The sequence below is a fragment of the Panthera pardus genome, unplaced genomic scaffold (assembly GCF_024362965.1).
Source record: "Panthera pardus isolate Hobbes unplaced genomic scaffold, ASM2436296v1 HiC_scaffold_11, whole genome shotgun sequence".
In the NCBI taxonomy this organism is placed as follows: Eukaryota; Metazoa; Chordata; class Mammalia; order Carnivora; family Felidae; genus Panthera; species Panthera pardus.
The window spans coordinates 91,520,475-91,534,335 of NW_026526666.1; the positions used below are offsets into that span (position 1 = coordinate 91,520,475).

The 13,861-nt window shown below is 59.5% G+C and overlaps 1 protein-coding gene across 6 annotated transcripts; it reads left to right on the plus strand.

The window, feature by feature from the left end:
• Positions 1–1,455: 1,455 nt before the first annotated feature.
• SH2D5 (SH2 domain containing 5) lies at positions 1,456–13,547 on the plus strand. 6 transcript variants are annotated; one of them, XM_019461629.2, is made up of 10 exons: positions 1,456–1,566; positions 6,484–6,744; positions 7,091–7,174; positions 7,662–7,736; positions 8,708–8,854; positions 10,114–10,362; positions 10,530–10,704; positions 11,022–11,130; positions 11,629–11,788; positions 12,463–13,547. In XM_019461629.2, exons 2-10 carry the CDS (start codon positions 6,658–6,660, stop codon positions 12,664–12,666), a joined length of 1,290 nt encoding a protein of 429 aa, XP_019317174.1. In that variant the 5' UTR covers positions 1,456–1,566; positions 6,484–6,657; the 3' UTR covers positions 12,667–13,547. The 6 variants fall into 6 exon arrangements, with proteins under 6 accessions (XP_019317174.1, XP_019317173.1, XP_019317175.1 ...); XM_019461628.2 differs by lacking the exon at positions 1,456–1,566 and adding an exon at positions 2,002–2,099; XM_019461630.2 differs by lacking the exon at positions 1,456–1,566 and adding an exon at positions 2,002–2,099 and having other exon boundaries at positions 7,094–7,174.
• The last annotated feature ends 314 nt before the right edge of the window (positions 13,548–13,861 follow it).

The following is a 13,861-nucleotide window of genomic DNA, read 5'->3' on the forward strand; positions in this document are numbered from 1 at the left end:
AGCCTGGAGCCTGCTTGGGATTCTGTGTCTCCCTCTCTCTCTCTCTCTGCCCCTCTCCGGTTCACACACACACACACTCTCTCTCAAAAATAAAACATTAAAAATATATACATTATAAAAGAAAGAAAGAAATGTTGTATTCTTGAGGGTGAAGACCAATCAAAAAGGGATCTTTGGTGGCCAGGAGCCAATGTCACATACATATTTCACACATTATCTTTCCCGATTGTGGTGTTTTGTTGTAAATCTCAGTATCTCTGGGACCTAGCACAGTGCCGGCCACTGAGACCTTGACCCTCTGTCCCCTTATCCCGATAAAGGTTTAGAAAGCAGAATTCTCTTTCTGATTTACTTTTTTCACCATCTGAATTTAATTCCTTGGTCTTTTTTCATTTTGCCCTGAAACAAATTCCTGTCACTGTTTTAAAAAAGCGTATGCCTCAGAAGTAATTGTATGCATCAGAAACTTGTGAGAGCCAGTAGTTAAAGACAACTGTGGCTTGTGTTGTTTTCTCTGAAGAGTCCAAGTAGGACTTCGAATCCGGTAATTGATTGGTAAGTCCTCTATTTAAAATTTACATGCTTTTTTTTTTTTTTTTTTAAGAAAGCTAGTAAGAATTAACCCTTTAGCTTCTGTCCAACACCAGCTGGTATTAATTATTGAGCATTTCACTTACTGTGGGTCAGGTACTGTGCCAAGCACTTTGCCCAGGAAACTCACTGGAATCCTCACGTCACTATGCGTCAGGCGTTAGTAACACTTGCAGATGAGGCACCCAGGATTACAGGGATTAAGGTGTTTGCCCAAGGTCCCACATCTGGTAAGACAACGTGCCCAAAGTTGGGGCCACGCCTCTAACCAATAGGCCCCAAAGCTGCCTCTGGAAGGGCACGCGGATGTTCTGGGGAGACCAAGGGAATGCCCAGAACAGAGGTGGGGCTCAAACCAGCCTCCTCCTGGAACTCACCTGAGGCTCTCAGCCCCAGACCTTGTTTCTCTGCCTCCTCCGCCTCTGTCCCTTCCTGGGGTGCAGCCTTTGCTCTCCCACTGGACGTGAGCCCCGGTGCCCTTTTTTCTGAAGAGTAAGCACATGGGCAATGTCTGGCGTCTCCTCTCTGCGGTGAAACTCACGTCTCACTTACACCGAAGGCCGGGTTGAATTGGGTTTGCAATTTATTTTTTGGCACCTACAAGGTGCCTGGCCTGACGGGAACCAAAGTGCTTTCCAGTTCAAAGCTCTAGCTGACACTCTGGCTGGATTTGCTCACCCGAAGGACAGGGTCACGGCCCACGTACAGTGACCAAGGTTCACGCTGAACTGGGCAGACTCAACTGATCCTTCTAGGAAACCGGCCCGGCGGAAAAAGGATGAGGAAGAGGATCCGCGATACCCCCTACCATCTGAGGGCGAGAGAGGAAGGGTGCGGCTAGCTGGGTTGCCTCGGCGGAGACCCGGTCCTCGGCGCGTTCACTCACTCACCGAGACAGCAATCACTGAACGGAACAGGCTCTGTCCTGCGCACTGGGGATGGAAGCCCCTTCTCATCAGTGCCGCTTGCACTCTAGTAAGAGGAGTGGGGTGACCAGCAAGAGTTGCGACGGCTCTCCAGGGGTTAGGGGAGTCCCTGGTGGTCTGGGAAGGCTTCCCGGAGGAGGAGCTGCTGGAGCCGCCGCTTGAAGAAGGAGGAGCTAGCTAGGGGGCAGAAAGGGGAGGTCTCTTCAAAGAGGGGAACGGCCGGCGAGGCCCTGGGCACTGAGGGTCCCCAGCCGGAGTAGCGACGCCCTCGGTGGGCAGAGATGACCCCTCAGGCCCTTTAAGGCGGAGCGCCGAGGCGCCGGGGCGAGAGCTGGCGGGGGCGGTGCCAGGGCCCCTCGCGGCCGCTGATTGGGCGGCGCGCTCGACCGGAGCCGCTCGGCGGGCGCCGATTGGTGAGTTAGCGCCGGGCGCCGCCGCCAGGTGATTCGGGTGCTAGTTCCCGCGGCCACGTGGGGGGCGCGCGGGCGGGGGGCGCCGCGGGGCGGGAGGCGGAGACGCGCAGGACGCGCGGGGGGTGCGGCGCGGAGCAGCGGCGACGGCGCTCGAGACGCGGAGGCCGCGGTGAGTGAGCGCAGGGGGGCCGGGCAGGGGCTGGGGCCGGAGGGGTCGGCGGGAGCGGGGTTCGGTCCCCGGCCGCAGAGGTGGGGAGGAGGTCTCGGCTGGGGAGGAGCATCCCGGCCGCTGCTCCGCATCACCGCCACCTCCGCCGTCACCGTCCGTCACCTCTGCCGTCACCCCCGCCGTTCCTCCGCCGGCGTCCTGCCTCGCTCGCCCCTCGGTCGGTCCGGGGAGTTTCTCTGCCCCGGGCCGGGTACCGTCAGCCCAAAGCCCTGGCCGCAGTCCCCAGGAATGACAGTAAGAGCGGGAAGAATGACCCGCGCTGGGCAGCGCTCTGTGCCTCCCGGGCGCTGGCCCCCTGCGTGCCTTCGGCCCCACTTAATCCTGAAAACAGCACTTTCCGCTCAATGTCGTCTGCTTGGAGCGGCCGTCCCCAACCACCCTGTATGAAATAGCACCCCCCGAACACCCACACCACATATCCTCCCCACCCTACTGTTTTTCTCCAGATCACGTAAGTCCCCTGAAATGTTGCTATCTAGTACCCTCCCCCTCCACCCAGCTTGGGTGTCCCCCCCACCACCCGAGGACTGGGACTGTTTTGTTCCTGGCAGGTAGTTGGCGCTTGAAATATTTTCGGAAGGAACAAACAACCCAGGAGACAGCTGCTCTTATTATCCCCACTTTACATTTGAGGAAATGGAGGCTGGGAGGTTAAGTGGCTTGCCCAAGGTCATACCGGCCTCCTGGACCTCACACTCTGTGATGCTGATCTTGACCTCTGGCTGCTTGGTCCAGTCCCCTCCCACCCGGAGGCCAAGGGTAGGTGAGGGTGGCACGAGGAGTGTGCTGGGGCAGGGAGGCTCTTTTGTGCAGCTGAGCCAAAGATAGTGGAGGTGAGGCAGGTGACCGGAGGGGCTCTGGCAGCCCCAGACCATCTGGGCGGAGAGGCAGTCAGACAGAGAACGCAGCCGCTTTGCTGATTAAGATCAGCCCCTAGCACCTGAGGTGCTCCGGGCAGCTGGATAGACTGGGACTCACCAAACTCGAATGTGGACACCTTGCTTACTGGGGAGGGGAGTCTGAGGACAGTGCCGTGGCCTAGGGGAAGAGCCCTCAGAGACCCAGACTTGCTTCCCAACCCCCCCCCCCCTTATGCTGTGTGACCTTTGGCAAGTGGCTTCACCCCTCTGAACTACCCTTTGCTAAGCCCAGACTCCAGGCTGAGCGGTCTCCCAAGATGCTGTAAAGGTGGGCCCCGCCATGACTCAACTCAGCTGTGATGCGGTGCAGTAGAGGGCTTCTGTCCTTGCCCTTCTTTTTTTTTTTTAATTTTTTTTTTTTTAACGTTTATTTATTTTTGAGACAGAGAGAGACAGAGCATGAACGGGGGAGGGTCAGAGAGAGAGGGAGACACAGAATCTGAAACAGGCTCCAGGCTCTGAGCAGTCAGCACAGAGCCCGACGCGGGGGCTCGAACTCACAGACCGCGAGATCATGACCTGAGCCAAAGTCGGCCGCTTAACCGACTGAGCCACCCAGGCGCCCCTGTCCTTGCCCTTCGACACAGATCAACCCATCCAGTGTCCTGTCTCTAAGCAGGGCCACCTGGAAAACCTCAGAGGAGCAAGAGAAGAGCCCCAGCCTCATTCCAAAGGTGTCCCCCTAGAAAGGTGCTGACCCAACCAGTCTCCTGTGTAAAACCTTGGAAAAACAGTTGTGTTCCAAAGCGATGAGTGGGTGTTTGTGCCCAGAATGAGTAAGCAGGTCTGTTTCCTGGGGTTGGGGTGAGCCTGGTACCCTCACTGGTCCCTTGGGCAGCCCCCAACTCCAGGCTTGGGGCTGAAATGCACTGAGAGGGAGGTTTGGGAGGGAGGGAGAGGAAGAGACAAACTTCCAGTTTCCTGGGGAATGGGGGGGGGGAGGATCCAGAGATGGTAGGTGGTGGGGCGCCCCCACCTCCACCATCCCGACAGTGGAGTGTCCCCAAGCAAGCTGCTGCTCTGGATCTGGAGGGAGGAGGCCGCTTGCAGCCCTAGACACAGTTGTCTCGGCATGTGTGAGAGCGAATGTGAGTGTGCCTGCGGACCCATGTGGCTCTTGGCTGTCTTACACCCTTAGTGTCTGAGGGGCTGTGTCAGCACAGGAAGGGTGGGAAATGTGCTCCTGATCTCTCCCTGCTCCCATCCCTCCTTTGTCTCTCATTTTGTCCTCTCATCTCCATTCGCACTTCCACTGGCTGCCCTTTATCTCCTCTTGTCTCCCTTTTGCCCCATTTGGTTTTTGGCCTTTGCCTCCTCTGTTTCCCACTGCCTGCGGGTCCAGGGCATCCCAGCCCATGATGTGATAATGAGGGCAAAAGGCGAGGTCACTGGAAGCCCCAGCTTTATACCTGGCATGGCGGCCACATAGCTTTTGTGCCAGTTACACATCTAATTTTGTTGTATTTAAACATCAAATGGAGGATAGATGATGGACATGATGTGAAGAACGGTCAGGATCACAAAGTGGGTGTGAGACCAGAAAAGCAGGAGGGGAGAGAGTACAGGAGGGAGGAACCAGGAAGGCATCAAGGGGAGCACGCAGCCTTTATTTCTGGCTCTTTTGGTGCTGGCGACTCACTGAAAGTAAAGTAGTAGGTTGCTCGCAGAATGTACTGGAAGGCTGCTGCTGCCCCCACCCTCGCTGAGCCTGGGGCTGAAGGTCTGGGCAGGCAGAGGTAGGTGCGGTTCCTGGGCTCTTGGCCTTGGGAGTGTCAGTTTCTAAGCACCTGTCTGAAGGTGGGTGGAGCCTAAGTGGGACACGCCCATTTCCTGCCGGGCGGGGCCCTGATGCCACCTGCTTTCTCAGGAATCTTTGCTCTCCTTCTGACTTGCTCTCCTAGACTGGGAGGTCTTCTAGTCCTTCAGTGTAAGGAGGGCACTGGAAGTGGTCAGACCTCTCTGTCCTCCCAAGCTCCCTCCCGAACAGCAGACTTTGGGGTCCCCCATCCTCTCTGTACCTGTTCAGTGTCGCTCCCCGCCCAGATGGCATCATGCTGGGTGCCTGCTCCTCCATTCAGGTCTTGCCTCCTCACATTATCCCAGGTTTGGGGATGAGGAAATGGAGGCTCAGAGAGGTGGGGCAGCTTGCCCAGACCCACACAGCATCTGGACACAGGTCTCTCTGATCCTAAGTGCAGTGATTAGAAGTAGTCTGGGGAGACAGAGCCAGGCAGGATGGGGGAGGGAGGTGGGAGGGTCTGAGTTGACCCCAGCAACAACTAAGGGAGAGAGTCATTGGGGACCCACGCAGAGGCAGTCAGCCATTCTTTCTCGAGAAGCCTTGACTCCTCATTCACTGTGTACCAGCAATGGTCATGAGCTCTCGGGGGAGTGAGCACTCTCCTGGTCCTTGAGGACAGTCTAAGTAAGGGAGGTTTCCTTCTCTCCACTGGTGGCTCTGGGAGAGGGGCCCCAGGAAAGACCAAAACCTGGGCTGGATTGGGGGACAGGGCCCCCTGGGGGCTTCAGGCAGCAGCTGGAGTCTGGCTGGCCGAATGGGCCAGGGCCTGTGGAGCACATCCCCGCCTCTGCAGCTCCGGCCATCCAGCTCATGGGTCACTCCCATAGATCACAGAGCTCTTGCCTTGCAACTTGCTATAGCTCCCCACTGCCCGCGGGGCACAGCCTACATTCCTGTGGTGTGACATTCAAGGCTGATGCCGACCTGGCTCTGGCCCACTCTTCTGGTAAGGTCTGCCCATCCTGTGACTCTGCAGACTGTTCTGGCGGCTGTCATACCCCTCCTCTCAGGTGGTGTCTTCCCAGTGTGCCCCACCTGCTCCTGGCACTTTGTACAGGCTGGTTACAGGACCCTGGACAGGGCAGGCCCGGCCCAGAGCACAGAGATGTCTGTGTTTGACCCAGGGTGTGGCCTGCCACACCCCTACCTTTGGCTCTTTTCCCAAAGCTCACTCCTCAGTGAGGCCTTCCCGGCTGCAGCCAACCCCTAACTTGCATATCATATCCTCCTCTCTGCTTTATCATGGTCTAGCGTATGGCATATCTTTTTTTTTCTTAACTCTTTTAAAGTTTATTAGAGTGTGGGCACATGCATGAGTGGGTGAGGGGCAGAGAGAGAGGGACAGAGAGAGAGAATCCCATGCAGGCTCCATGAGGTCAGTGCGGAGCTCGACTTGGGGCTTGAACCCACAAACTGTGACATTATGACCTGGGCCGAAACCAAGAGTCAGACGGGCGAGCCACCGGGCCACCCAGGCACCCCTAGCAAATTCCTTCTCCTATTGATTGATGAGTTCGCTTTCTTTCACACGAGAATGTGGGCTCCCCGAGGCAGGAGGGAGTCAGTCATTTTGTTCTGGGCTGTGTGTTCCCTGTGTCCCCAGTGCCCTGGATGCTGCCTGGCACACGGCAAGTGCACCGGAAGGATTTGTGAGGTGCAGGAGATCCCTGGCCTCTGAGGGGAGCAGCGTGGCTCCGGAACGTGGGAACCGTCCCTTCTCCCCTGCCCTCTGCTGCCTCCTCCCCTGTGGAGCTCGAAGCTGGGCACCCTGGGGGCCATGCAGAAGGCCGGGGCAGGGGGCCGGAGAGCCTCTGACTGCGGCCCAGCCCCTCACCGGCCCAGGTGCATCACCAAGTTCGCCCAGGTGGGTGGGGCCGCCCCCACGGGGTGCGCTCTGGTGTGTGGTGACTGAGTGGCGGGTCATGGGGAGCGGGGAGGAGCCATTTCTGTGTCTTCCCTCCCTGACCCGGGCTCCAGAATGTGTGTGTGTGCACAGGTGAGGAGACGGGGCCTCAGAGGGGCAAAGCGGCTCGGGCAAAGCCACCTGCTGGGAAGCGGGAGAGCCTACTAGGCCCGAGCACAGTGCTGTCACTATCCACCGCTTCCCCCACAGAGCAGAGAGTGTGTTGGTAGGAGGGAGGGATTTGGAGGAGGGGATCAGGAGCCATGGAACTGCCTTGCCTCCCTCCCGCCCTCACCACACCCCCAAGCAGTATGTGGGTTCCTTCCCTGTGGACGACCTGGACCCCCAGGAGAGCGTGTGGCTGGTTCAACAACAGCTGTGGGCACTGAAGGTAGGGAGCTGGGGAAGGCACATCCCGGGCAGGGAATCACAGCCTTGGAATGTCAGGCTGGAATGGCCCCGAGACCATCTGATCCAACCCCCCAGTCACAGATGGAGCAAATGAGGCCCTGGGAGGGGTGACACCAAAGCCATTCTGAGAAGCGGGCCCAGCGAGGGCCATACCCAGGCTCCTATAGCCGTGTCCCTTATGCCCGGGGACCCCTTCCCTTGGGCAGTCGTGACCTGTGTCCCATGGGTGGAAGCCATAGATGGGACGTGTGGGGGATGGTCATAACACGGCCAGCTATGGCCCTCCTGGGGGCGGTCTGCCAGGAGCCATCCACGCTTCCCCAGCTCTTGAGGCATCCACCGCTCAGTCCCTTGGCAGCTGGGGAGGGGTTGGCTGACCAGCCTGTGGTGACTGATGCTGAGGCTGGGCGGGACAAGGCAGGGCCTGGGAGGTAATGCCTGCGCCCATCCAACTCTCTCCTGCCTAGGATTGTCCCAGACGCCGGGCTGTCATCCTGAAATTCAGCCTTCAGGGCCTCAAGATCTACAGCGGGGAGGGTGAGGTAGGAGCCCGTGTGGGTGCAGGTGAGGACTGGACGGGACAAGTGTCCTACTCCCTCAGAATGCGCCTGGCCCTGCGCCACCCCTGGAGCCTCCCCACCACCCCAGCCTGCTCTGGGCCTTTGAACATTCTGTCTCTGAGGGCCCTGCCCTCTGGCAAGCTCTCCAGAATGTCCGGGGATTAACTCCTGGCCTGAGCGTCAGGACAGTCAGCCCCAGCTTTTTGCAGGTCCCCGGGCCTCTGTGTAAGTCTGTGCAGAGTTGGCCGGTGGGCTGTGGCCAGACTCAGACTGGACGCCAGTTGGGAGCCCCTGCTTGGTCGCTGACCCTCCTCCCGGTGCAAGGCCAGCGTGTGTTGAACACTCACCTCGTGCCAGACTGTGTAGCCCACAACCCCCGGGCCAATCTCCTAAGACTGTGGTGCAGATTGTGTCCCAGACGTGTGCATCACAGGGGCCCTGGGGTCAGGTCCTGTGCCATGTGCGTGAGGTCTCACTGACCCCCACCCACAACCCCATCAGAGGGAGGTACTGTCTCCCCTTAACAATTGTCACAAGGGCTCAGAGGGCTGTGCTTACCTGCCCACGGCACACAGAGTGGGGCAGAGCCAGGATTCAAACCTTGGTCACCTGACTCCAGAGACCAGGGGTGCGACCCCAGGGCCTGCTGCCACTGCCTTCCTCCGTGACCCTGCAGACCGTGAATACTTCGGCCCTCAGTTCCACAGCATGGGGGTGATGATCCCAACCAGCAGGTTGGCAGTGGGAGTAAGGGGCCAAGCCCAGTGGCCATGTGAAGGACGAGGGTTCCCCTTTGAAGCAGGGTTTGGGCAGGCCTGGGAGGAGAGAAGAGCTCCTCCCCCGGGAGCTGGTGGACCCTAAGCTGGAGAGCAGGCCCGGGAGGCCAGCCGGCAGGTGTGTGGGGCCCACGGGTGGTGGGACTGATGGAGGCTGTCCCGCCCCCTCCTTCGCAGGTGCTCCTGATGGCTCATGCTCTGAGGCGCGTGCTCTACTCTACCTGGTGCCCAGCTGACTGCCAGTTTGCCTTCATGGCCCGAAACCCCCAGAGCCCACCCAGCAAGCTCTTCTGCCACCTCTTTGTAGGCAACCAGCCCGGAGAGGTATCTGGGGCCTGGGGCAGGGGAACCATCACTGAGGGTGGGGTTGGGGGGTGTGCTGTGCGTCAGCAGGGCCTCCAGGGGACCGAGGCCTCCGAGGGCTTAGTCAAGCTGGCCCGAGCCCCCTCCAGGCAGGCACTCTTTGTCACACCTGCTCCTTCTGTGGCTCTGCCCCACCGGGGACGCCACAAAAGCAAGTTAGCGGCCTCAGCATTCCCGGGGCCTGGAAGTGGGTGTCAGGACACGTGCTTAGAAATTGGATGGTCACACTGCCAGGCCTTTGCTCATGCTGTTCTCTCTGCCTGGAATTCCCTTCCCCTTCTGGCAAATTCCAACTTGCCCTTCAAGGCTAGTCCCTGTATCTGTGAAGCCCACCTGGAGTCCTCTAGACCACTCTTCCCTTCTGAGGTCTTGTGACATGAGCCGTGCTGTAGCATTGGTCTGTCCCTGATGACAGACAAGGGAATTCTGTGAGAGCAGAAACTGGGTCCAGGTCATGAACCGCTCTAGTGCTTGGCCCCTCGGAGCTAGAGGGTGAGCGGACAGATCCTGGAAGTCAAAGCTAGTGTGATGGCCGTGAACCACAGAGCCTTGACAGCCAAGTGTTCGGCAAGCGGAGGCTGGCTTGGCTCCATCCAGCAATGATTTGCCATCACCCCTGTGTCTCCAGCTCTGTGCTGGCTGCTGGAATGACAGGTGGCTGAGACACTGCCCTTGATCTTCCGGAGCTCACGGTTCCAATATGTTGGAGCTAGATAATGTGTGTGGTGGGTAGAATGTACTGGCCCCAGAGCAGTGGGCCCATGCTGGGGGCTTTCTGTGCTCCATTTCACTAAAGGAGCACAGGGAAGTGGAGATAAGGAGACTGAGGCACGGAAGTGCCATGCTCTGCCTAGAGTCACAGAGCAGCCCCTACATGACAGAGCCAGGATTGGATCCCAGGTTGTGTGACTGGAGGGCCTGGGCTCTTAGCCACTGCTCTAAGAGGGTACTGACACAGGGTGTACCTAGGGGATAGGAGTGCATTTAGCCTGTGTATTCCCAGCTCCAGGCATGATGTCTGGAACAAAACAGATGCCCAGTATTTGTTAATAAAGGAGGGTGGTAGGGGGGACTGCATGGTGAAGTTTTGGGGGATAAGTAGGAGTTTTCCCAGGAAGAATGCGGAAGAGGATCCCGAGTCAAGGGGCTACCTGCACTGATGCCTAAGGGGTTCCTCAGGAAACCTGCCCCAGCTGAGTCAACCCCTTCCCCCTCCCTAGGTCCAGATCCTGCACCTGCTGCTCTGCCGTTCCTTCCAGCTTGCTTACCTCTTGCAGCACCCTGAGGAGCGGGCACAGCCTGAGCCCTGCCTGGCGTCTGCAGGAGACATGCCCCTGAAGCCACTGTCCAGCCCGGGGGGCCCCCCTGGCCTTGTACGGGAACCCTTCAGCCGGGATCAGCTTTCACAGAATGTTCATGCATTGGTCTCCTTCCGGCGACTTCCTGCAGAGGGGCCTGTGGGCAGTGGGGTATGCGGCACCCCAGCCAAGGAGCGGGCAGTGGACAGGGGACCTGGGCGAGGGTTAGGGGGTCATAGGAGGGGAGTGCTGGACTTGAGTGGGAGGGGGCTTTGCCTGACCTGACGTGGCTGGGCCTGAGTCTGCCTGCCCGTTGTCGGCCCCTCTTGGTGCCCTAGAAAGAGCTGCCAGAGTCAGAAGGCCGTGGGGGCACCCGCCATGCCCGCCTGGGGAATCCCTACTGCTCACCCACACTGGTGCGCAAGAAGGCCATTCGCAGCAAGGTGATCCGCTCCGGGGCTTACCGAGGCTGCACCTACGAGACTCAGCTGCAGCTGTCAGCTCGGGAGGCCTGTGAGTTGCAAAGAGCTCGCCTGCCCCAAGGTAGCAGGGGCGCAGGCCTGAGTGCGCCCTTGTGAATCAGAGAGGCTGGGCCTGTGTGTGGTTATGTGCGTGTCCACGTGAGTTTGCATGTCGGTCTGCATGCTTGGGGGGCTTGCATAGGTGATGGTACAGCTGTGGATGTGCTTCAGCTGGTGAGTGGGTGTGAGTGGGGTGTGCCTTGTGCGGATGTGTCTTTGCTGGGGGAGTCTTGGTGAGGAGACGAGCGTGGGGGTGTGGGGTCTGTTGTGGGCTGGGCCTCTTCCTCTGACCCCGGCTGGTCTCCATAGTCCCTGCTGCGTGGGAAGCGTGGCCCCGGGGGCCTGGTGGTCCCTCGTGCCTGGTGGAGAGTGAGGGCAGTCTGACGGAGAACATCTGGGCCTTTGCTGGCATCTCCAGGTAGGAGGGGCCTGGCCTGGCCGGATGCCCAGCCCCTGGAGTGGGCAGAGGAATGGATTGTGGGCTCCCTCAGGGCCCTGACATGTGCACATTTCTGTACAAGGGCAGAGCCATCCTGACCTTGGTGGCCTCAGGCCAACGACTTCACCCTACTGGGCCTCAAGTGTCTCAAATGTAAAGTGGGAATAGTAAGAGGACCTTCATCACAGGTCTGTGGAGAGGATCAGATGGGATAACTCAGGTCAAGCTGTCAGCACCTGGCCTGTCACAGGGCAGCGGCTTCCTAACCATCAGCTCTTCAAAACTCTCCCGGTTGGGCCTTGAAGCGGTCAGCAGCTAGGGACCCCTCAGAAGCCTCTTAGGATGGGAGTCTAAAAGCTTCCTTTTGTGGAGGGCCCACTACTCTGGGTCAAGCATGGTTTCCAGTTACGCCATTGCCCCGGGGAGCGACCTGACGCCGGGGCTCCCGTCTTCAGCCTCTCCCTCCTGCCCTCCCAGGCCCAGTGCCCTGGCCCTGTTGCGGAGAGACGTCCTTGGGGCCTTCCTGCTGTGGCCTGAGCCGGGCGCCAGTGGCCAGTGGTGCCTGTCAGTGCGGACACAATGCGGCGTGGTGCCCCACCAGGTCTTCCGGAACCACCTGGGCCGCTACTGCGTGGAGGTGAGTGTGGGGTAGCCTGCTCGGCCCCGTCCCGGCCCTCAGGCCCCACCCTTTCTAGCCGCGAAGCCCCCTCGCCTCATCACGGTGCCCCATTGGCTCTCTCTGGCCACACCCCTTATTTAACTCTCCATCTTGCCCTGCTGGCCCCGCCCTCAGGCCCCGCTTGGCCCCACCTCTCTCTACCGCCCCGCCCTCAGGCCCCTCTCTCCGGAGTGGCCTTTTGGAAGAGACCTCCAGTGTAGAGGCTTGGGCCCGGTCATGTCTCCCATTCCTATAGGGATGCTGGCTTTTAAAAGTGGCTTTCCCACACAACCTAGCCCTTTTTTTTTTTTTTTTTTTTAGCAGAGCTGGAAACTGATTCAGAGAGGGCAGGGGCTAGTCTAAGCTCACCCAGCCCCTGGGCTTCTAGGTCTGGAGTCTTGACCTGACCACAGGTTTCCAGGGACTGGGTGTATGCCCTTATCACCAGCTGGATGGCTCAGTCCTGTCCAGGCTGGCAAGAGAGAAAGAGAGGAGACGGTGTCTGGCTCTGCCGTGAGCGGGACAGTGACCTCTCTGGGCTTGAATTTCCTCCCTTCTGGAGTGGGGCAGGATCCCCTGTGAAGGGGTGGTTGGTGTCCAGAGCAGAGCCATGGGGAGACAGGGAGCTGGAGCTTCGGCCTTTTCCTCCTTAGCACCTGCCTGCCGAGTTCGCCAACCTGGAGGCCCTGGTGGAACACCATGCTGGGACGGGGCGAAGCTTCTTCTGCTCTCTCAACATGGGCCGCCTGAATCCTGGCTATGAGGAGCAGGACTGGGGGTCCGAGGGCAGACCCCCCCGGACACTGCGGCCCCTTGGCCATGCCAAGTCCGAGGCAGAGCTGCAGGGCCTGGGCTAGGAGGCTGGGCCCTATGCCCACTGGCCCTGCCTCACCCTGGCTCCTGGGCCTCAGCGGGCCGCCCTGCCCTCTGCCACCCCGCTGGTCACCAGTTCCATCCAGTCACTCTGCCCCTTGGACCAGTCTTCCGTCACTTCACTGCCTGTGGTGGGGGTGGGGAGCCCTGGCACTGGGGATTGCCCATGGCTTCTCGTAGGACGTGACCGCTGAGACTGCAGGAGGGGCAGGTGGAGCTCCAGGCTTCTGTTAACTTGCTAGGTGACTTTGGATGCTTGTCTCTAGGCTTCACCTTACTCCTCGGAGGGGAGCCTTCTGAGGTGGGCAGGAAGGTGTGCTCACCAGGGACATGGCCTCCTAAGGCGGCCAGGCCTTGTGGCCCTGACTGGGAGTCTCCCAAGGGCACCTGACTGAGGTTGCCAGCCATGTAAGGGAGAGGTGTCTGGGGAGGCAGGAGCGAGTCCTCACTGTGGGCAAGGACCTGGGGGCAAGCCACTCTGTCCATGAGGGAAACAGGACTCGGAGGAGCTAGTGGGCATGGCGTCTGGGCTGAGCTACACCCAGGCTGACAGAGAGAGCATGCCTGTTTCTGACATCATTTGAGATTAAGGCAGTCTCCCTTGAGTGTTGAGAAATGAGGGTTACGGGGGCATAGGATGGCAGAATGGACGAAGAGCCTTGCCCCCCAAGCCCAGGCAGACACCTGTGTGCAGAAGGGATGTGAACCAGCAGACAGGGCAAAGAACCTCTGTGTTGCTTAGAAAGGCTGGTTGGTCTCCACTCAAAACCACAGGGTTGTGATTCCTGCCTTCTGTGGAGGGATGCCCCGTCTCACCCCTCCCCAACAACCCCAAGAACCACCAAGACGCGCACGTGCACACACACACACCGCACACACACCGCACACGCTGGCTCGTTTCCTTTGTCCGTTTGACTGGCAGGGGCCAGCAGTGAGCTGCAGGAGTACTGGGGTGACCGGGGCTCTATTCAACTTATTCTGCAGGCCATTCTGGGTCTAGCGGCTGCCTGGGAAGCCACCTGGTTTTGGTCCACTTCCCATAACGTGGCGCTGGCTGGCTCTGGTTGTCAGGGGCTACCTCACCAGCCCAAGCCCCCTGGGGCTGGGTCACAGTACAGCCATCCAAAGGTAGAACTGATGTGGACCCTGCCGGGGGGTGGGGGGGGGGGGGTGGGGGGG